Source organism: Copidosoma floridanum, unplaced genomic scaffold (genome assembly GCF_036245765.1).
Source record: "Copidosoma floridanum isolate Cflo_tuat_1 unplaced genomic scaffold, Cflo_Japanese_pri ptg000001l, whole genome shotgun sequence".
In the NCBI taxonomy this organism is placed as follows: Eukaryota; Metazoa; Arthropoda; class Insecta; order Hymenoptera; family Encyrtidae; genus Copidosoma; species Copidosoma floridanum.
Window position 1 is genome coordinate 20,302,893 of NW_028321878.1, and position 22,516 is coordinate 20,325,408.

The window sequence follows — 22,516 nt, forward strand, 5'->3', positions numbered from 1 at the left end:
CCCTATGATTATACATTTTTTTTTTTTTTCAAGTGTCTATAAATTGTAATTCAAATTCTCGCGCTTTAGAACGGGAGCGGTTTGGACTTGGGAACTGGAATCGGAGATGCAAGGTGCTACCAACTTAAACCTTGCATCCTCGGAAAAAATATTTTGTCTCTGAGCGCTGGACGTAAAGTACTATCATACGAAATAACTATATATACTAATATACGGTCCTAGCTCTAGCTGCTAATTTCGCCATCTGTCTGATATTTAATGAAATAGCACAAATATTTCACAAAAAACCATAGATGTATAAGAAACATAGACTGCTCAGAAAGAGACATAGCATAGCACCACAGAGATGTAAGAATTATATTATCTGATGTCTATATGCATAGCATCGAGCGGGGGTATCTGTCTCTCTCGCACGTTGCCAACTGTGGGAGGTTGCATCAGCCAGACTTAGTTTACTGACTCAACCTCCACACCGTTGGAAATTCGCAAGAGAGACAGATATCCACGCTCGATGTAGTATCTCTTTCTACTTGTGCTTCAGTATGCCGTACATAAAAACGAGCAGTCGAGTTGTCGAGTAGTCTAAACTTCTTACATGTCTATGTGTTTGATTGGATATAGTGTCACATTGCTTGGTGGTTGTGAGTCACAGTGAGTGTGAGTGGTTGCCGTGTTGACTGTTGGAATTTGGACTTGGCAGTAGGAATTAAGACTTGTCAGAGGAGGAAGGTGTAATAAATACAACTTTAGAGCTTTAGACGTCCAGACTCATGAGATACATCTCACTCCCCTGCATGGTGAAAGTTTACGCCAGTTACGCCATATTATAAAGCATGCGTCTTATTTACCTGATTAACAGATATATTATCAATGATTCAGTGCAGTTTGTTTGGTCTTCCCTTTGTTTATTCTTAACAAGGTGAGAGGTAGCAAAATTTATCAGTAATCAAGTCATGTAGCCGTTGGTTAAAGGTTTAAGTAGCAGAAAAATGCCTAAATTGCAAGACTTACGAATCGACTTTAACAAGCCCGGTGCCATCTATTTACCTGGAGAAATTGTCTCGGGCAGAGTGTTTTTAAGGCTTTCCGGGTCAAAAAACATACGAGGTAAGTGTATTCCATGTACTGAAGCTTACATCCACATAAGATTTGAATGCATTTTGTTTTTCGCATCTAAGTAGCCATAGCTCGTTCGGGGATGAGTGTCATACCGTGCCCCCGGATATGATACTCGTGCCGACATTTACGTTGTCGTTTATCGGTTTCATGTTCTCAAACGTAAACAATAACATATAAACCTCAAATTAATGCGTAGTCTACCCAATATTGAATAACTAGCCGTTTCTACAGTCATACACTTTAGGTGATCGGGGTGATATATCACAGAGTACCTACACATACTTAAGTATTATACATTGTAGTACAAATAAAAACTGCCGAACGGGCTGATAAACAATAAAAAAAAAACAAGCTTTTTTGGACTCCTATTCTGCTAATATTTAACTAGGGTACATTGTTGTGGTTCTTAGTAATTTAAAACTCTGTATTGCGTCATGTAATTTCAGCTTCAATGGAAAACTTACACCCGTCATTGTTTTTAAATTAAAATGCTAGAAATTCGTCGCTAACTTTTTAATTAGAATTTGGATATGCATCAAATCTATTGTATATTCATATTAATTAAATAAAATTTAATGAATGAATTTTGGGAATAAGTATCCAAGCAAAAATTATCTCATTAATTTAATTATTTATCAAATAAGCAATATTTGTCAGTTGCTCAAAAATTTTTTGATTATTCATAGATAATAATCAGTACACATAATAAGCTATAAATTTCAATTTATTATAATTTGTAACAGTTAATATCAACTGTTATGTTTTTGTACTATTGTCTCCTTATAAAAAATATCCAATATATTGCAAAATTACTTACAAACTCCGATCGAAGCATCGTATTAAGAGAATCATTTAATACTATAGTTAAGATAACGATTGAAGATAATGTCTTTGTCTGTACGACATCGATACTATGCTCTTGCAGTTATTGCGCAGCGAAAATTTGCAATCGCATGTATGAAATCATGTGATGTTATCATCACAGCCCGATCCGATCCAAAAGACGCTGTAAACGTCTGAAGACTAAAATCGATCACGGGGAGAGTACGATTTCCGTGGCGCCGTTGTATACATAGATATATTCGGTTATTGGACAGTAAAGGATAGAAATATTGAGCGCCACGGAAATTGTACTCGTGCCGTGAGAAATCGGGAGAAATTATTCCCACCCATTTTTTTGGGCTTACTTGCTCAAAATGTGGTACTGTTATACCTAAAAGTTCATCCTGCTACCCAGGAATGTGGTCAGGTATTATTTAAACAGTTTTTTGTTAACAACTTCGTCAAAGTTGTTTTTTTTATCTGAAAAAAAATATTTTCATATTTTTTGGCACATTAGGAACAAAAAACCACTTGGGATGTATATAAGTACCTAAGCCCCACAGTTTTCGGGTAAAAAATTCCTGAAGTTTTGAAAAATGCGATTTTTCAGAGCTCGGTGACAATAATTCTAAAAAAAACACTTTCATACGTTACACAAAAACAAACCATTAATTTTCCTTTACCATCTCCGAAAAAAATATCTGTTAATTGAAAAGCAACATTGTTTTTTGCTATGTACGTTCGGGGCGTTTTAGCGAGCGCGCCCATACGAGTGTATACCTATATATTATTATTTCTACATGAGCCACGTACTGTAAGTACGGATACACAGGTACACTTTAAATACTATATTTGCTAAAACACCCTGATTGTTTATTGCAAAAAACAATGTTGCCACTCATTTTTTCAATATTTTCGTTCTTACGAGTTGTATAGAAAGTTTTATTGTGTATAGTTGTGCATTGTAACATATGAAAAGATGTTAAATACTTTCGTGGAGCTATGAAAATCAGAAAAATTGCCTTTACTACTTAGTATTTTTCACTAAAGTTTTGACTTATATACCAAAGATTCTTTCATCCGAGGTAGTTCATTCATTAGCAAAAGGTTACATACACGTTTTAAGGCATCATGTATTACATTTTTCGCTAGGATGTCCTAGAATGTGTTACGTATGAGTTGACAAAAAATAATGAATTTTTTGACACATTAGCTACAAGCATTGCCAGGCATCAATCATCTACGATATTACAATAAATATTTTGAATTTATTTGCTTATCGTACTAGAGCATGTTATATTACTTGAATAAAAATCTATGTTTACCGTGTAAAATAGTATATTTTGTACTAGTATACGTTCTGAAAGCTCGAAGAGCGCGCTAGTTGAGAACATTTTTCTGTACTTAAGGGGACGCAAAGTGCCGTTTAGGACCAATAGACACACTGCGACGTATGATGTGATTGTTTGTGTCATTAATTGAAAATTAATTATTTATCAAGTTTACACCGCTGTTTGGTCTTGTAAATGACGATGCTAAATGTTTGGGAAAATTTAACGTTGTAGAAATAACTAAACGAGAAGAAGAGTTTGTTATACAATTCAATTCGTAAGTGACGGCACAAGAAAAAAGGAATAACTACTTTGTTAAAACTAAAATTCCATGTAAATGTAAAAATTTACAGCATCAATTAACTACATTTTTGTACGAAATATACATAACCACACATTTAGACAGTAAAAGTTTGTTGGAAAAGTTGGAAATAGTTCTGATTTCTATCGATAATAAAATAAATGAAAAAGTACATCTCAATGCCAGTGTAAGTAGATACTGCGTAGTTATAAAATAAAGATATATTTCTAAGAATTCTGACTCGGCACAACTACTAACGTTTGCACCCCCTTCGGATCTCCATCTCTTCGACTTAATGTTGTGCTCATATAATTGTTATAGATAGGAGTATAAGTATATACATATAAGGAGTGCGTACATAATAACGTATAATATATCATCTACTCAGTCGTACTCACAAACAAATGCGAGTGCACTGTGTAGTTGTGTGAAAAATGCAGTTGCACGTTGCACTCTTATCATTTACTTCTGTGAGGTCATTCCTCCCTTTATTCATTATACCTCTCTATTTACCGTTGTTCACGAGTAACGTTATATCGCGTACACGTCATTCGGTACTCAAGTTTCAATTGCAAAACTATTTTTAATTAAAAAATTTTATGATTATTGCCCTAAATTTTCAAATTCATGTAAGTATGAACGAACTAAACTGATTTTTCATAACTGAACTATAAACCACTATAAAATTTTGTATATTTATTTTATTTTTTTGTGAGCCTGTTAAATTTTCAAAAAATCTACAAGTTTGAGATGACTTAAAAATTTGTTTTGTCGTTTCAAAATGTATTTTGTTAAATTTTATTAATAATTTCTTTTAGTAAAAAGCTGTTGAATGTATAAAACTATGCCAAAGGTCTCATTTCACTCGTTTTCAAACGTTTAAGTTTGCTTATTAAATATTGAATAACAAAGTCGAACGATATTTTTCTTACTGAGTACACATAACTTCTGTTTTGCGCACTAGGCCGTAAAGTACTTTGGACTCGATGGATCGAAATAATAGATTTGGTACTAGTGGTGCTTATCGCTAGGGCAAGCACTGGTACCAAAGGACACCTTATGCTTGCCCCTGGTTGTATGCGCATCAAAAGTAAATGTTACTTTGTCAAAAAAAATTTTCTAATGCATACTATTTCTATGTAATTTTCTAATGTATATTGTATATTATTCAGCAACTGTGCGATCTTTATTTTCGCACTTAGTGCCGACTTGTCAAAAAAAGTGATCTACACGTGATACATATTTTGGACTCATAAACACTTCTCAATTAAAAAAAATCGCGAAAACAGAATGAAATTGAGGTGGCTTGGACGGTTGTTACCGAACCTAGGGCAGGGTGCAATATGGGCCCCTAAAAAGTCAACGCTCTTCGACTGTGAATTTTTCAATAAATATAGTTTTTTTTTTTTTTATATATATTATAGTGCTCTATGTCCGGCTCCTTTAATAAGGGCACTACTATAGGCACTTAGCACTTGGGAAAGGGATGGGAGGCCTCCCATTACTGGGAGGGGGTAGGGGGAAATTAGGCAATTTTTGCTGCGAGAAGATTACCTAAACCCTCCTCGAGGGGCATTGCGTGGTGAAAAAGCACATATGAATGTCACAGAGGTACTTGCCCCAAAAGTCGCACTGGCCGGGAATCAAACCACGGTCTCCCGCGTGCCAATCCACGGCCTAGCCGACTGAGCCACCGCACGCTCAATAAATATAGTTATTTCGATAAAACCAAAGTACAAGATCAAGAAATCGCCAGAAAAGTACCGTGAAATTATATTAAGTGATGTTGCGAGGCAAATCAGATTAATATTTCATGTTTTTCTTCTAATTTTCTCTTAAATTAAGTCGTTGACCGTATATTTTTAAGAATTTATTAGATTCTTTGTAAAAAAAAATAACAAAAGTTATTTTAAATTTTTGAAGTTAATCAAAGATTTCCGAAGACATAGTCGATTTTATGACCACTGTCCATAAGAGTAGGTGTTAAATTGGGGAATTTTCAGTAGCGATTTGCGAAAAAATGAGGTCGTTGACCCCAGTATTTTCTTATCACAAATGAATTCGGCATGCTTTCTTTACATAATTCTAGAATCTTAAAAGTTTTGATCAAGCCAATAAAAATTGCTCAAGCCACCTTAATTTAAAAAAAACATACTTTTTGTGTCCTCTTCAGCTTAAGGGAAGACTGTTTGTTCATTCATGACGTCACAAAGGTTATAACTAACAGGAAGCGTTTTGGTGGTCCACGTGATACAATTCAATTTTTAATAATTATATTATTGTAATGAAAATGGCATCAAAAAGTTCTGGGGGAAAAAACTTATAACAAACATGAAGGATCTAGATTCAGAAAATAATTAATTTGAAATTCATAGCATTGTGCCAGCAAAAGTCCTGAAATTACGCAATTTTCTCTCACAATGGGCTCTTCGGTCGCTTTCTGATGTGACCCCCACCAACTACTTTCACGAAGCGGATAAGCGAGTTAAAAGCATTTTTCACTGTTGCCACAGATTTAATTTTTACCTGAGGTGTTAAGAAAACTTATCAAATAAAAATGTTTACCACAACAGCAACAATAATAATAATTATTATTATAATAATAGTATTATTGATAATAACGATAGTAAAAGCAATAAACATTAGTTTTTATCTCTGAAAATTTTATAATTAAATACGCGAGTACACTAAACCGAACATATGTCTGAAATTTTCAGAAATTCGCATGGAAGCTTGCGGTGAAGCCGAAACTCATTGGACGAAAAAAAAAAGAGATAAAGACAGCAGTGGACGAAGTCAGACTCGGATTGAACATTACAGAGGCAACCAGCATTATTTTAGCGTTACTAATCGACTGCTTGGCAATGGTATAGGCAAGTTGACTTGAATTTCGTTACATACTAATTCTAAATTTTATATTAAGTTTTGTTTTCCACGGAGAAAATATGTAAGTATTTTCAATCCTGAACGATATGTCAGAAGGGTGTTTCAAATGATGGTACAACTTCAAACGTACTATTTACAAAATATGCATTAGAAAATCCTCATTCTTAATTTGGGACAAAAAAATAAAATTTTCTAAACATAAGGACACACTTTTATGTAAATAACAAGTTTAAAAATTAAAAAAAAAATTTAAGTTTTTTAACCGAGTAGTCTGGGATCCAAATACGATTCCGTGAATAACAAGAGGCCCATCGATAAACCCAGATGTTTCTATGTTTTATGTATGGAATTAAATTGTCCAGTTAAAACTGTCTCAGAGTGGAATCATTTATGTAAAATTTTAGTTTTCGCGACACAAAATTGGTTCACAAACAAGAAATTTAATTTTTTACTGGTTGAAAAGTCGTTCGAATACTATGGTTTATTAAAAATACAAAAGTTGAAAAAAAAAAAAAAAATCGAAAACTTCGACTTGTATTATTCTTTGATTGTTAAGTGTTTCGTTAATTTAAAAAACAGAAAATATTTTTCCTTGAATCGATTTCAGACTTCGATATTATGATTGCAACATAAACATACTAAAAGTATGTCCGAGGAATGTATATACAAGTACGCCACTTTGGCTGAGTCAGCTGAAAAATGTGAATCTCTCAATAAAACCATGACCCACATGGCTGCGTAAACTTTAACAAAGAAATGTAGGCTCTTGATTTAAAAAATTGCGAAAATTGAATACAATTAAAAAATGGAAGAGGTCGTTATTTTTTCGAAAAGCTAGTTCTTGCAGTACTTAGAGTAGTAATGGACAACCTCAATTAAATAGTAAGATACTACATCCAATGAATTTATAGACAAAGATTTTAGTACTTTTTCCTTGTAGATTGACGATGAAAAGTTTTTAATAAACTCAATGGAAAATACTATGCACGTCCTTTACACCGATTCTGTGAAAAAATATGCAAAACGGAAAATTGACAGTCATATTCAACATCAAATATCGACAAGTGCTGCAAGTCGAAATGGTCGAGATTACATATCCAATGTTTAATATGTAGTGTCCAACTTGCAGCCATTTGATCCAAGATATGAATGACTATACGAATATCGCGAATTGAAAAACATTGATTCATATCGACTATTTTTTCCGGCTGCCACATTAGTCAACTTTGTTACACGATCATTCATATGAAATTTCGATCTATGGTCGACAGTGAACTTTTAATGCTTATATCGATTTGGAACGACTACTTTATTTGTTCACACCACAAGAACCTCCTTTATGATTTATGCAACCCTATGATTTATGTAACAATTTATGATTATATAAATTGCATATAATACAAAATGATGATTCTTTCACACAACAGGAGACGAGCATTCGACGCTACCCTCTGGTGAACATTCGTATCACTTTAGCTTCCAACTACCCTCAAACATTCCATGCAGTATCGAACATGAACTAGGATTTGTTCGGTACACCGTGAGAGTCCTTCTAACTCGCCCTTGGAAATTCGATCACAAAGTGATATCGGCCTTCTCTGTCATCTCATCTTACGACTTGAACGCTGTTTACGATCTATCGGTAAGACACGTGCACACATGGTAATGTAATTATACTCATTATACGAATGTATTATTTTTCCTTGTAAAAGTACACAATGAATAATGATATTAGACGGGCATCAGCGAAGAGTTCCGGCGCAACTTTCGCTACTGGTGTGTACTCAGCGATGGCGGAGTAAATATTCGTTTGGGAAGCCGAGTCAAGGGCTTCGTTCCTGGGGAGACGATTGAGCTGGTCGTCAAGTACGATAACAACTCCACTCGAGTTGACTTTACCAAAATGAAGCTCAATCTGGAAAAGGTGCTTGGGCCCTACTTTTTAGCATCATATTGCCTGTACTCTCTTGTTTTTCCAGTAACGTTTTTGCAACTTTTTTTTGTTGACAAAGAGTTTTGAGTCCGAACTATTTTGTTATCTGCACAACTTTCCCATCACTCGTACTTTAATTGTACACACACGGTATTTTGATTCTTTCCCCGCAAAATTCAAAAATTGCCATGTTTACCATCCGGGTAACAGTGATTCTCAAATTAAATTTGAATTTCGCAGGGAACGAATCAATAAGATTACACTACAGAAGGTCAAGGGGTAGTGTGGCAAATGCGGGAGCTTCTCTTGATTATCTCTGCCATATTCAGGACCAACACGCACACGATCCTAATCAGCCAATCACTGGCTCGAAATCTCACGTCTGTGAGCTTAATAAGTTGAATGACATACATAGACATACAGTTTCTGTGTTGAAGTCCTGAAAATGGTGGCCGATCTTGGCCCTCTGTAGTGTATACATCTTGCAGAGCTCAACTAGCTCCAAAAACATTTTTTTCCTCCTACAAACGTCTGATGCACACGCGAATCATAACTAGACTTAATATCACATTTTATTATTATTTTACCGTGAATTTGCTCAATTTTTTGAAGAGCATGACATTCTACACGTCGTCGCCGAAAGACAAAAAGCTCAGCAGCGAGATCGTAAAGAAGACTAAAGTAGTGGGGCCCTTTCCAAAAATCGGCGAGACCATATTGAAACTGGAGGTGCCGCCGGTGCCACCCTCACGCCTGGAAAACTGCTCTCTCATAGACCTTTGCTACAAGCTCCACCTAACTTTGAGCGTATCCGGATTGTGAGTATCTATCTCCAATAAATACACTGAAATCAAACGCTCATGTGACGATAAAAACAAAATGGTTGATGCCCACAGACGCTTCCCGATTAAAAAGTCTTACCCCGTTGAGATCGGCACCGTGCCGATTTACGGCCGTGCGGCTGCGGCCGGCACGATCCCGGCACCACCGTGCGCCGCCCCCGCGGCACCACTCATCGAACAGATGAGCCCAGCTGTTGGGCAACACATGTCCCAACCCGTAAACCCGATTGGCTTCGTCATCGTGGGCGCACCGCCTTCTGTCACCAGTGGAGTCCCACAACTTGTACCGATGGACGCTATGCGTGAGTTTGTTCTTCAATAATGCAGCAAGATCATTAAAGTGAAATACATAAGATAGGCACAGCGTGTGTCCGCTCAACTGATACTTTTTTTCAACGATGAATACTAATCTAAAATTTAAATCGCTCCGACACGTCGCAGTTTTCGTTCTATTTTATGGTAACGTTTTTCTTATTAATCAAAATGAAAATGTAACGTGATCAAGAAATGTGAGCTGTTGATTCGTAATTAGCAACGAAAAAAAAATGCATTAAGCGACATGTGTTATTCTTGTGCTTGACCAATTTTAACTAACTTACTACAAACATGATTGTTTCAATAATTCATATTAAATATTTTTTCATCTCATAGCTCCTCCAGCCTATGAGGAGTGCATTTCTGGAAGTAAAACGATTACACCAAACGAACAGGGCATGTATGGAGCCGATGTCCAGTTTGCTCCTAGATATCCTGTCTACAGATTTCCCACGCCAATGCCTTGTAAGTGCGGATTTTCTTAATGTTAAAAATGTTAAATTTTATCTCTAATGTCCGTCAACTACTCTATTAGTTTTATAACTCCTGATTAAATTTCTTCGCAGATTCCACATAGATACTTTATAGTACTTGGTTTGACTGAACAGGATTGTGATAATAGACTTACTAAGACAATACTCGCTTCAAAGACTATGAAAGAAACTATGTAATTTCTACGAAACGTTTGACGCTCAAGTAGTGCTTCATTGTGAATACGAATTATATATTCTTAAAAATATATTTATTACGTATATGTTAATATATAAACTAAACTGTAAGGCACAAATCTGATTGTTTAAATGAGATTTAATGATTATTGTACATGCGCTAGCCAATGTACACGTTATTTTAGTGTACGTTTGAACAAAAAGCTATACAACTTCGTTAAAACGATTAAAACGTGATGCGCTTATTCATGTTAATGTAAGTATCATCTTCTTTTAAATGATCATGAAGCTTGTTTACTTATACATAATTCATTTCACAAAAAATGCGGTAATTTAAGTTATAAAATAAAATTGTCGAAATTCCGTGCTTAATATTTTTTTTACAACTTTTTCCATGTGACACAAGGCCCAAACAAGCTAACAACCTTTGGTTTTGCATCTTACGGCCCCGCAAAAAATTAATTCAAATGTATTTAGGGAATACTAATGCGCACATTTGAAAGAAAGTATTTTTTTGAAATAGTTTAATTCACCATTTTGAAATATAAGCTTCATGGAATATCACGGTTTTTGTGAAATGACAAAAATAATAATAAGAAAGTATTTGTTCTAAATAATTGTATTACTGAAAAGTCATGCAAATTTGCCAAGTAGTTACACTACTTTACCAATCGTACGTTGCACTTTTTATACTGCTTAAGTTTTTTGAAATTAAATTTTTCAAATTTTGTGATGACACTTGTTTTATATATCATGCATTTAAATGCAAAAATACATTGTATCATATTAAATTGGTCTCAATTTTTTTCTCCCAATTCATCTAAATTAAATGTATTTTTCAAGGCTATTTTCTGTGGAGCAAAGAACTACGCAGTAGCAAAAATATTATTGTATAGAGTTGGAAATTTGAAAAAAAGAAAGCAGATTTCATGTATTTACACAATTTATTTTATATTTCAACATCTTAATATTGTTATAATCATCATCATGATCATTGTCATCATGATCTTCGTCATATTATCATCATCTGTCATCATCGAGTCATACTAGCAGTCAGTAGCAAAAGTAAATCTTAATTTACTATAAATAGTAAAAGCATAATATTGTTATAACTTTAAATAATTCAAGATGACGTGAAAGAACACTCATTTCTATTAGCTTCAGAGATAATTTTGATAAAATTGAAATGGTGATAAACAAATTATGGAAATATAAGTCGAATTCCACGAAATAACTACAAAAGTTAGTCATAATAGTTTTTTGGCGATCAAGACAATTTCTACAATATATTTATTCACCAAAAAATGTTCGGTATATTTTAGTCTATTAAAACAACGCTTCCATCTTTTTTTATCTTTTATCTTATAATCTTATTGATGGTTTAAACAATTTTTTTAATCACAAACTAATTACGTTATTTCGAAGTTACTCAAGTTTTACCGTCTTACAGAGTATAGACACCGTTACGCTCGCTTAATAAGTCAATACAAACGGTTTTGTATAAAACGATAAGGTCTTAACAACTATTTATGTGTCTCAATTTAAAGAAATTCGATTAAAAAATGTTACAAAGTGTACATATCTTGCATCAAAAACATTTCAAGATAAAAAATTTAAATTATGATATAGAACTTTACAAAAAAATATCATCGAAAAACAATAATTACAAGTCTAAATTACGGTAAATTTATTGTAAGACTCGACAGTGCGTCTTTAACCGATATTCACTTCTTCAAACTTTTATTTGTTTTTATTTATTATTTTTTTTAATTTTTTTTTTTTTTTTTCATCAAACACGTTTCTTATCTATTTGCATTTTTCTTTTTTTTTTCTACAATGGTCCTGTATTTTATGAAGAGGAAAAGGAACTGTGCGCTCCAGCTTTACAAAATTTGCTCACTTTATGATACAATAATCCATTTTCCTCGATTTAGGACTAACAACCTTTTAATGTATTATTATCATAAATAAATTTGGTCTATCGGTAATAATACGAATACGCCAATATAATTACCACACTGGCAGTATTTGGTTATGTAAAGACATGATTGCTATAAATCATAACGCTTAGAGATTTCATTGCATTCTATTATTTTTTTGATAAATTTTGTACAATAGAGAAAGGATCACAGAGAAAAAAGGAATATTGCATTAAGGGCGTTATGACTTATAATAAAAACGTCTTTAATTTTCATAAACAATAAACCAGAAATCTAATAAGTTTGTAGAAATAGGTGAAAATTTAGTTGTAAAACACAGGAATCAAGGGTGAATTTCACATAGAAAAGGTATCCAATAAAGAAAAAGCAATAAATGCTTATATATTTGAATATGTCACGTTGTGCAACTTCAAATGAGACTTTCGATGTTTTTTTACAATAAACTTGATTCACTATGTGAACTTTACTTCTACTATTATAAATAGTTTAAGTCTGTTTAGAGCTTTCCCAAAAATACAATTAATGGAATCGGTTAAGCTAAGAAAGACAATCATTAACAAACAGCACAATGATACAGTGAAATTGAATAATAAAATTTTTTCCAACTTGCAACTTATTAAATGTATTCATATCTAATAATGATATTGGTTGTATTAATCCTAATCAAGAATCAGAGGTCAGTAATTCTAGTGCAAGTATTTTCAAAATTTCTATGGTATCTTTATGTGTTGTTTTTATAACGCAATCACTTTACAACACTCTTGCATAATTCACGTACCCTCCAAAATATCTGAAAATGAATAAAATATTTTTGCTTAATACGTCAAATTTTATACTATAATGTCCGTATTTCAAAGGAAGTAATGGAAAAATAAATTTTTCAAGTTAGTCGTGGCTTGACTAAGTTATTTCATTATTTTCAATATCAATGACATTACATGGTAATAAGTTGGCTCAGAAAGTTTCAAAACATGACAAAACTATACTCATCTGTTCTAGAAAATTTAGAAACAGTCACATTTCTCATAATTTGTTATAGTGATGCAAAAACTTTATAAGCTTACATATGTATGATATCACACACATATGTGTCAAAAAATCAATAAAAATATTTTCTTAGCAAAAATCACCTTACATACGAATACCATACTGGAGGAATTAAATGTTATCAGAATAAAAATATATATGAACTCACCAAAATTAATCACTAACAGTTAACCTTCTCTTTTGATGGCATTAGGAGCTTCTGCCAAGCCCTTGACTTTTAGTCGATCTGCTGTTTTTAAAAATGCTGGTAATTGGTCCTGTGATACGTTCACTTCACCAGCATACATAAACTCTAAAATAGCTTGGAGATGAGGGTATGCAACATCTTTCAATATAATAATTGGGTGTTTGGACGGATTTTCCTGTAACAGAGAATTTAAAATAATAATCAGTTGAGTGAAAGTGTTTATTTTTATTTTTTTAATTATCATCATTCATGTTTCAATACTCAAATAAATCCAAGAGTTTCATAAGACAAATACAAAAAATACTTGTACATAGATCAAAATGTGCTTTATCGTAGCAAAAATGATATAGGTAGAATGTTTAACAAGAAATACTCTATTTTAAATAAAACAAACAAATAATGATCAATGCATCATAAAAAGTTACTACATAGGTAGAGTACATAAACTAAAAGATGTAAAGGTGATTGAAAGTCATGTATGGTAACATATAAACGAAGGGTTGAATGACAAATAATTAAAAAAAAAAAAAAAAAATAAGCAGTGTATGTATGATTCTATTGAAAAGTTTAACGCAATAAAGTAGCTGAATTCCAATAACAAAACTTACTTCCAGCAGTGATTTGAAGTATGGACTGCACGCCGAAAGGACCATTTTGTGTGCCTTGCAGGTCTGTCCATCACATGCTAAAGTGACATCCGTAAAACTCTTTTCATCTCGAAGATGTTTGAAGGACGATACCATATTAGACTGGAAATCATTCCATTTGAGAAAGAACTGCTGTTGTTCTCCAGCCATTCTGCTTTGAATTGTGTATCCCCTGACTCAGTATCCCTGTGACAACTACTACCTGCAAATATTGAAAATCAATTCCCTCTGCATAATGAAGAAGCTCATTAGGTATAGGTACTATTTTGCAAACACATCTAAAATGTATACTATGCAGGTGAATGTACTCTCGTTGCCACCTACGACCCTCCTCCCCTCCTGTGGGCGATTGACGAGGGGACGATCGAGCAATCTGTTTTCAAGCCATGGCCCGCGCGCTCCGAAACAGCGCCATCACAATCTCTATACAGCGCCCCGTGACTCCCGTGAGAGTCTCCCACGGATTCGTTTGAATGTCATGATTACCCATTTAGCACACGAAAATAAAGGCAGAGCTCGCGACAATCGATACCATTAATTTCCTCTCCTCCTGCTCCAGAGCTTTACCAATAACAGAGCGCCTACCTCATAAATAGACCCTATAACTGTATAGCTTCGACTCTTCTGCTTCGTTCAGAGTTCGTGTCGATTCATCACAAACAAGCAAACGAACCGAGGGAGAGAGAGAGAGAGAGAGTAAAGCCAAAAAACCGCACGTAACCTCCTGATACGTAACGGTACAACGGGGCAAAAAAAAGTATAACTACACGTCTCTCTACCGAGGGCCCAGCATCTATTTTAGGTTAGCTCCGGAGGTTCATGTTCTTCCGCTTTCCCGCGTCGTTGTCATCCACTTTCGCCTTAGGCCGTCAACAAAGGCTGCAACTACCTCTTGGAACAGAGCTGGGAAACCGATTTTCGGTTCGGCGATGTGTGTGACCGTTACTAGTAAGAAGCACAATTGCGACTTGAAAGTAGGTACGTCGAACATGAGCTTGTTGACGTGCTACTGTTACCTCGTTACAGCACCAACACGCGGTAATGATCCCCCTCCCCTGCGAGTACTCAAAAAACAAGAGACACAACAACAACCAGCCCACAACTCACCAGCAACTCACCTTCGTCCGCGTCGTCTTGGCGCGTCCTCGTCCTCGTCGTCGTCGTCGTCGTCGTCGTTGTCGTAATTTTACGTCAACAGCAGATGCTAAGGCAATATATTTTTCTAAACACAAGCACTGCAACACAACAACGGAACACAGTAGATGACTTGACAGAGCAAAATCACTAAATTCAACAGTTTAAGGCCTTCTTCAGGTCCAACAACTTCAACGTGATCCAAATGTCTAAGTCTAGTCATGCAGGGTCACAGTTGTTCTCGTTTCCTGTATTAGAGTACAATATAGGTATACTTGACTCTGGGAAAACATTGGCACAAAAATTATTCGAGCAGCAGCTAGTAAAAAATTCATACTCTAGTGTAGTGGGTAGCAGGTATTTACCTTACCTATTGTAGGCTACTACTCCTCGTGTTCGTATATCGTTTATCGTATGCGCTGATTATGGTCAAGCGTCAAGCAAATATAGATGTCCTCAGCGGAATACTTACAATGATATAATTGATTATTTCTGGATGAGGCGATTCCTAGTTCAGATCTTTTTGGACTGTTTAAATCCAAATGTCAATATGATAATGAAACCAAACTAAAAGAGCTTGCACATTCTAAGGGAACAGAGTATTTCAAATTCTATCACACTAGGTACAAGTTCCCATGGTTTCGAAACTCAGGCTTTGACAGGAAGTCGATAGTTATTTTTAACAGAATGAGAAGTGGCCACATGTCCCTTAATTATTACTTGTATAAATATCATATTACAAATAGTGATCTATGTAAATGTGGTGGAACACAAGACACAATTGACCATGTATTCTGGCACTGTCGACTATATGAAAAGGAAAGAGCCGTTATGCGGGATAAGCTAAAGAATCTAGTGACATTTCAAGAAATTGGCAACTTTTCCATGATTTTTATGCTAAGTGTTATGGATAAAGATATGCTGAGAATATTAGCAGAATTTATTCATGGGGCTAAGCTGAGCATATAATGGTTTATATTTATACTTAGGAGCTATAGAGGTATATATTATACTAACACTAAATTCCATTCAGTTCTAAAAGAGAAATTTAAGTTACTTAATCTTACTTAACAATAGTTAATAATTTACTTAACAGATCACTTAAGTTAAAATGTATGGGTCTACTAGACTCACAACGTCTTGCAATTTGTATTTATGTATAACCTTATGCATTGTTCATAACTATTTGGTTTCCTTCTTATGTAAAACTTTATTTATTGTATTTAAAAAGGGCGCCTTTATACTCCATTAATTTGATATGTATATATCATATGTATATATATGTAATGGAATTAAATGTGTAATATAATTTTAATTGTATTTGTGTTATGGCAAAAATGTACTCAAACTGCCAATAAAAATTTTATTCAATCGATATAATTGATAAATGATTATATTGCCTACAACTGCGCTATGGCTTTTAAGCGCTTTTAAGGTTAAAGAGAGGACTTGAAAGCCTCACAGTGCGCCAAAACGTGACCAGCTGATTAACTATTGTTTACATGTGCGAACGCACAGTCAGTTAGTTAAGCCAGGGTGGGGGTAGGTACCAACTTAATACTTAACCAAAGTATCATTTCCGAACAGAGCCAGTATGTAGGTACACTCACCGTACCTTGATTCGCAAACCGCGAAGTTTGAATTCTTGAAGTAATTTATCGTATTAAAACACGAGGAACAACCATAACCATAAAATAAAAATATAATGATAAACAACTATCATATTAACAACTATTGAACAATCTTAAAATCATACTTTATGTTTATTTGTCATTAAAAAATTTAAGAATTTAAACTTCGCGGTTTGCGAATCAAGGTACGGCGAGTGTACGTTTTCAATTTTTATCAATTTTTTGACTACCTGAAGTAATTCTTATTCAAATAGGCTCGAACTTTGTAAGTAACTTCAAGTTCAACGTCAAAACTTATGCGTTGCATTCGGTCAGTTTTCAATCGGAAAAAAGATTTTGGCAGCATTTTTACTACAGCACTCTAAAATTAAAAAACAAGTTTTTTAGCTCTAAATTTCAGCACATACATTTTACACGTTTGCGTTCAATGACAAAGTTGTAGATCACAAAAAAACACAACATTTTCGTAGGACACTCTTTATACTGGAGTCTTAATGCCATAAATGGTAATAATAGGTTTCATGATAGCTAAAAACTCGTTTTTCCTAACTTGAGCGTTTTTAGAGGCTGGTGTGCTCTCGGTAGGAAAAATAGGGTCCGCACCTGGTGCTCATGGTAACCAGGGTAAGCACAAGGAGTCCTTAGGGCTGTGCTCCGCAGGTCCCTCGGAGCTGGTGCTTGTCCTGGCGACATGTGCCACCAGGTACGAAAACTACCATTACTGCATCCTACTTTTCTACGCTATATTTGTAGTTAACATTTTATATACAATTAAAAGTTGTAGATCTCATTAAAATATAGTTTTGTTAAAAAAAATCGTTTTATAGCAGATTAATTTTTTACGTGTCATTTTCTGACCCAAGTTTTAGTATAAAACTTATCAATCTTATGAGACATTTGTGTTCGCCATTCATATCTTCAGTATCATCCTCTAACATAAGATTCAACAAAAAGCGTTTTGAAATGGCAGACAAATTGATTTGTAACATGTAATATTTTTGGTGAAAAAATGAAATATAACCTCCAACTAAAATCCTACAGTTAAATCGTACTTTCTGCTCTGGCAAACCGTGGATTGGTCATACCTTAAATGCATAAATTTGACCGCTTGTTTAATGTTTTTCTTGTGACTGCGTTTAAGTGGACATCGTACTTACACAATAATTTTTATTATAAAAAAACATTACATTTAAAGTGCAGTGTAGAGAGGAGACACAATAAAATGATTAAAAAAGCATTGTGAAGAAATTTTTTGTTACACAATTTTAGGACACCATAAATTTTACCAGATGAAATAAAAAATATTGCAAACGAATCATTCCTAATTAATTATGTGAATCATATATTCTCTAAACAGTAAAGAAGTTTGTCGAGGAGATTCAACTAAGAGAGATGCGGAGGAAGAAGAAGAAAGAGGACGAACAAGATGAGAATAATGATGATGACGATGATGAAAACGATTGTCAATTAACAGCTCCCTTATGACACAAATGAGGAAAACGTCGATTATGACGAGCTGATATGAAAAAAGTGATTTAGAAATCTGATATTTTTTTAGGGATATTAAGATAAAGTGTAAAAAAGATGTGGCTGCGTCTGTTAATTAAAGGAGACCCAGTCTACGACCATTAGGTGAAATCTTACCCGAGATCTGAGGGAACTATTTCATACCAAAACACACCTGAGATTTCTTCCAAAGTATTCTTGTAATAGTGAAAGTTAATATTTTACCGCGGTTAATACATGCAGAAAGTCTTTATTTGTATAGGTACGAAGAAAATAACATTGATTGATTATTGCATTCAAGTAGGTGTATTTGAGATGTAATCCGACTCCTAGCGCCCCTAGCGTATTTTATCTGAACTCGAGTTGGGTCCAAAAAATTGAAAGGGAATCGTCTGGTTTTAATGCTTACGTCAGTGTACTACTGTGATTATTTGTAAGGTTGTAGTTAATAATGGTTTGTAAGATAAATACCTAAGCATTGCGAAAAAATTCGTGCAGGACGAAGAAAGAGCAGATTAAAATAGCTACGTGCACTGAGGAAGCAAACTTGGGAAAAGTTAAAATCAGATGTAAAATCTATGTATGAAGTGGTGCCCTTACACAGAATGCCAATTTGCCACACTCTCGCCTTCAATATATTTTCGAGAACCTGGCCCCACGTATTCAACCACATCACTTAAATTAACTAAATAAAGCATTATTAACTGCAACCCTACAAACAATCACAGTCGTACAGACGTACATGAAAACCAGACGATTCCGTTAAAATTTAAATCATTGGCGGCTGGACCCAACTCGAGTTCAGATTAAATACGCTAGGGGCGCTAGGAGTCGGTTTACACCTCGAATTATTCATTATAGGCAATAATTTATTGCTCTGGCGTATTGCACCCCAGATTCCCGCTCTTTCTTTTCTCTCCATTTTTATTGTCTTTTTTTCTTTCATACACACACCATAACTTTTAACGCAACGTTGGCTTTCGATTCTCGATATTTTTTATGGATGGTTTTTCTTCTCCCGCTCGATCATTATAGGCTTTGCGCCGTTGCATTATTGCTTTACGCGCTTTACTCGAACATCTTTTTGTTGTGTGTATACGCACTTACGACGCGACTAGCAGGTAATACTCCTTGAAAGCGCTCGTTGGTAAATTAAATCAAGGAATTTCCATAATTTCGCTTATAAGTTTCAATGATTAATTTCGTAATGTGGACTCGATAGTTAACGTTATGCATCGTAATTAATAGCGAATTTCTTTTTGAGCTACTTTAATATTTAGAGCCAAAGGTGTCATTTTATTTCATTTTCTGAATAAAAAACTTGCTCATTACAACGAGTTAGAATATGACGTTATGTACAATATTTTTGGAAAAAATAGTATTTTGCACAACAAGGGGCAGAAAATTGAATTTTCTGCACCGCCAGACATATCATGTTTCGCAGTGCAGGGCTTTCAACATTCCTTTACACTTTGCTTCAGCACCGTCTTTGGAAACAACGAAGGCTCGTGAAGTTTCGTATGTCTTTCTTATGTATATAGTCACTGAGTAGTTCTCTTGTTTGGCAGTTTGGCAGTCATCAAAACACAAATATCGTCTTTTTATGCACATACACATTTCCTCACTTGTCGATAAGACATTTAGTTTTTACTAGATGCATTAGTTTCATTTTATTAGTTGTCACCTTTTTTCTTACCAAGTATCTGGTTCGTGTTTACATAAGTATTGCCTCTTTTTTGTCTCAGTCAAGCGTGTGCCCGAATAAATACGTTATTTGTAAGCGACCAAAGGCACTGTACTATGCAGGCGTAACAGTTATGGGATGATTGATTTGCCACACCGTATACGATGATCAATAAACCCGAAAGGATTACTCATAACTATCTTTTATGTAAATGAACGGCTGAAGTTTAAGGCAAAGTAAAATAGTATACGGAGGAGATGTGCCGATATCAGGACAAGATGTGAGGACCTCGTTTACTGCCACGCCATTTGCACGTTTAATATTGCACTCTAACAATAAATCGTACACATGTAATTTAAGAGAAATTGTAATTGTAAGCTCAGCGTCAGCACAGCGCGATTGTTAATTCAAAATGTTCAAACGGCGCGCGAATAAGTACACTGGTTAGGCTGCGTATACATGGAGTCTTGAACTTCCAGGACCAGCCCATATGCCCGTGTAAGTGCGAGAAAGAGAGTAATATGTTCTTGCTTTTCACTCGCACTCACACGGGCTTATGGCTGGTCCTGGAAGTTCAAGACTCCATGTATACGCAGCCTTATGCGACGAGATGGTAGAGGGTGGAGCGTATGGGTCGACAGCACGGCGGCGAAGCAATAAGTCAAGCAAGTTGAGTTTTAGTACTTGTGAGACCACGAGAGCGATAGGTGATAGGTAGGTATAAGTGCTAGCACGAGCACCTCTATGTTATAAACTTACGCCAATAAAGGGGTTTTTAGTAAATGAATATTTGTTACTTCCCCTTAATTCTCAATTCCTTTAAACATGGAGCTATGGCCTGCGTCCGATAAGTCCGAAAGTGAAAAGAAAAATTTTCGAAATTTGGACGAAGAAGCGATATCTATTATAAATTAGATTTTTCACGGGATATTACTATCAACTTTCATTATTATTATGGTAAAGATTCTAAAAAATAAAAATAAACGCTTGGATTATTTGAAATGAAAAAATAAAAATTATTTGTATGTTTTATTGCTAATTGAATAAAAAATGTATGATTAAAAGTAAAAGTACAGTTTTTTCATACACTGTAGTGTCTGCAGAAGGCGTGATTGTTGGTCTACCAATACCAATTCACAAATCTTCAGTTTTCGGCATTGGTATCGATGCAGAAAGTACGTCCTTTTGACCAAGGTATGATGAAAAAATTTATTTTTCCGACCTTGGGCGTTTTACATCAAAGTCGGGTGTGCCCTCGGTAGGACAAATAGGATTCGCCACATAAGTGCCATTACTTCGCGGCTATCTTATACGCCCCTCGGGCCGCAAAATAGCCCCAGAGACGATGGCACTTATCCGTCGAAAACTAGTACCTATTTCTTACTTTAGGCGTTTTTTTTAACGTTTGAGCTAGCCCCCTCAGTAGGAAAGACAGAGTTCATACCTGATGTACATCCTGCCATGGCAAGTACAATGATATGAGTCCCTCGGGTTTGGTGTTTGTTCTGGTAACATGTCTTACCAAGTACGAAAACTATTATTTTCTACCTTTGGGCATTTTTACGATATTTGGACGTTTACTGCCCCCTTGCACTCGCTAAGAAAAATAGTGTTACCCCATAATTGCCATACAGCTGTGATTACTTATCCTTCCATCTTCCAGGCCGAAAAAAAGTATTGCGCTTGAAGTAGCTTGTTGATTCACAAAAATATATCTGTAAATATTACAAGGTATCAAAGTGCGACTCAAGGGTAAAAAGTTATTGTTTTATTGATTTCGTCACAAAAACACCATCGCCACGGGGGTTATTTTGCAGCCGAGGGATCGTAGGATAGCCCTGGTTGTGTGGCGCTTGTGTGGCGAATACTAATGTCTCTACAAGGGGTCAGAAAACGTCCAAATATCCAGAAAAACGCTTCGAGATAAGAAATACATTATTATGTTTGACTGTACAGTTATTTAATTAACAAGTAAAAAAAGATTCTCCAATTCCTTAGTTTTTTCAACAATTTATTTTGAAATAGTCGGAATATAGGTGCTATTATGACGTAGTGACGAACATTGATGAATTTATGTTACAACAAATGTTGATGTACTGTTACACTAAACGTAAAGAGTTTTGATTTTGCTACCTAAAACTTTAGAGTAATTTATTACTTTATTATTAAGATGTTATTCATTTTGACAAGTATACTTGTGATTTTCTGAACGGTGCGTTATCTAATACTAGTACTAATATATAAAGAAAAGTTTCAAAAACCGTTGCAATCGCTAACCGCAAAAATTACTCAACCTACAGTTTTTATCTTAAAATAATTAATAACAATAGCGATAAATAAGCTCAAAGTTTTGTAAAAATACGATAGCTTTTCACTTTATTTCAGTAGGATCTACTAGGTGGCGTCTATAATAAAATCGAAGCCACCTGCATTCGAAGTCAGTGACACTGGTGAGAATACTCCCGAGCAAATGGTTGATTTCGATATAGTCGTCAGCGTTGTTTTACCAAGTGTATCACACAT

General features: G+C 34.8%; 2 protein-coding genes across 7 annotated transcripts; one reads left to right on the forward strand and one right to left on the reverse strand.

Moving 5' to 3' along the window:
- The first annotated feature begins 650 nt into the window (after positions 1–650).
- LOC106642759 (arrestin domain-containing protein 2) lies at positions 651–10,953 on the forward strand. Its single transcript, XM_014357620.2, has 8 exons — positions 651–1,107; positions 6,291–6,446; positions 7,887–8,101; positions 8,195–8,383; positions 9,005–9,210; positions 9,289–9,536; positions 9,886–10,014; positions 10,116–10,953. The coding sequence occupies exons 1-8, from the start codon at positions 990–992 to the stop codon at positions 10,124–10,126; spliced, it is 1,272 nt and encodes a 423-aa protein (XP_014213106.2). The 5' UTR covers positions 651–989; the 3' UTR covers positions 10,127–10,953.
- A 203-nt stretch (positions 10,954–11,156) lies between these two features.
- Positions 11,157–15,454, reverse strand: lolal (longitudinals lacking protein-like). 6 transcript variants are annotated; one of them, XM_014357616.3, is made up of 4 exons: positions 15,146–15,454; positions 14,000–14,240; positions 13,353–13,566; positions 11,157–12,947 (listed from the first exon to the last, which is right to left on the reverse strand). In XM_014357616.3, exons 2-3 carry the CDS (start codon positions 14,186–14,188, stop codon positions 13,372–13,374), a joined length of 384 nt encoding a protein of 127 aa, XP_014213102.1. In that variant the 5' UTR covers positions 14,189–14,240; positions 15,146–15,454; the 3' UTR covers positions 11,157–12,947; positions 13,353–13,371. The 6 variants fall into 6 exon arrangements, with proteins under 6 accessions (XP_014213102.1, XP_014213104.1, XP_089448076.1 ...); XM_014357618.3 differs by having other exon boundaries at positions 15,157–15,453; XM_089591950.1 differs by lacking the exon at positions 15,146–15,454 and adding an exon at positions 14,624–14,799.
- Between the last annotated feature and the right edge of the window lie 7,062 nt (positions 15,455–22,516).

Coding starts and splice junctions, on each gene's coding strand:
- LOC106642759 (XM_014357620.2), top strand. CDS start 990: ATGCCTAAATTGCAAGACTTACGAATCGACTTTAACAAGCCCGGTGCC. Junction 8,384..9,004: donor TGAAGCTCAATCTGGAAAAG/GTGCTTGGGCCC, acceptor AATTTTTTGAAG/AGCATGACATTCTACACGTC. Junction 9,537..9,885: donor TGTACCGATGGACGCTATGC/GTGAGTTTGTTC, acceptor TTCATCTCATAG/CTCCTCCAGCCTATGAGGAG.
- lolal (XM_014357616.3), bottom strand. CDS start 14,188: ATGGCTGGAGAACAACAGCAGTTCTTTCTCAAATGGAATGATTTCCAG. Junction 13,567..13,999: donor ACTTCAAATCACTGCTGGAA/GTAAGTTTTGTT, acceptor TCTCTGTTACAG/GAAAATCCGTCCAAACACCC.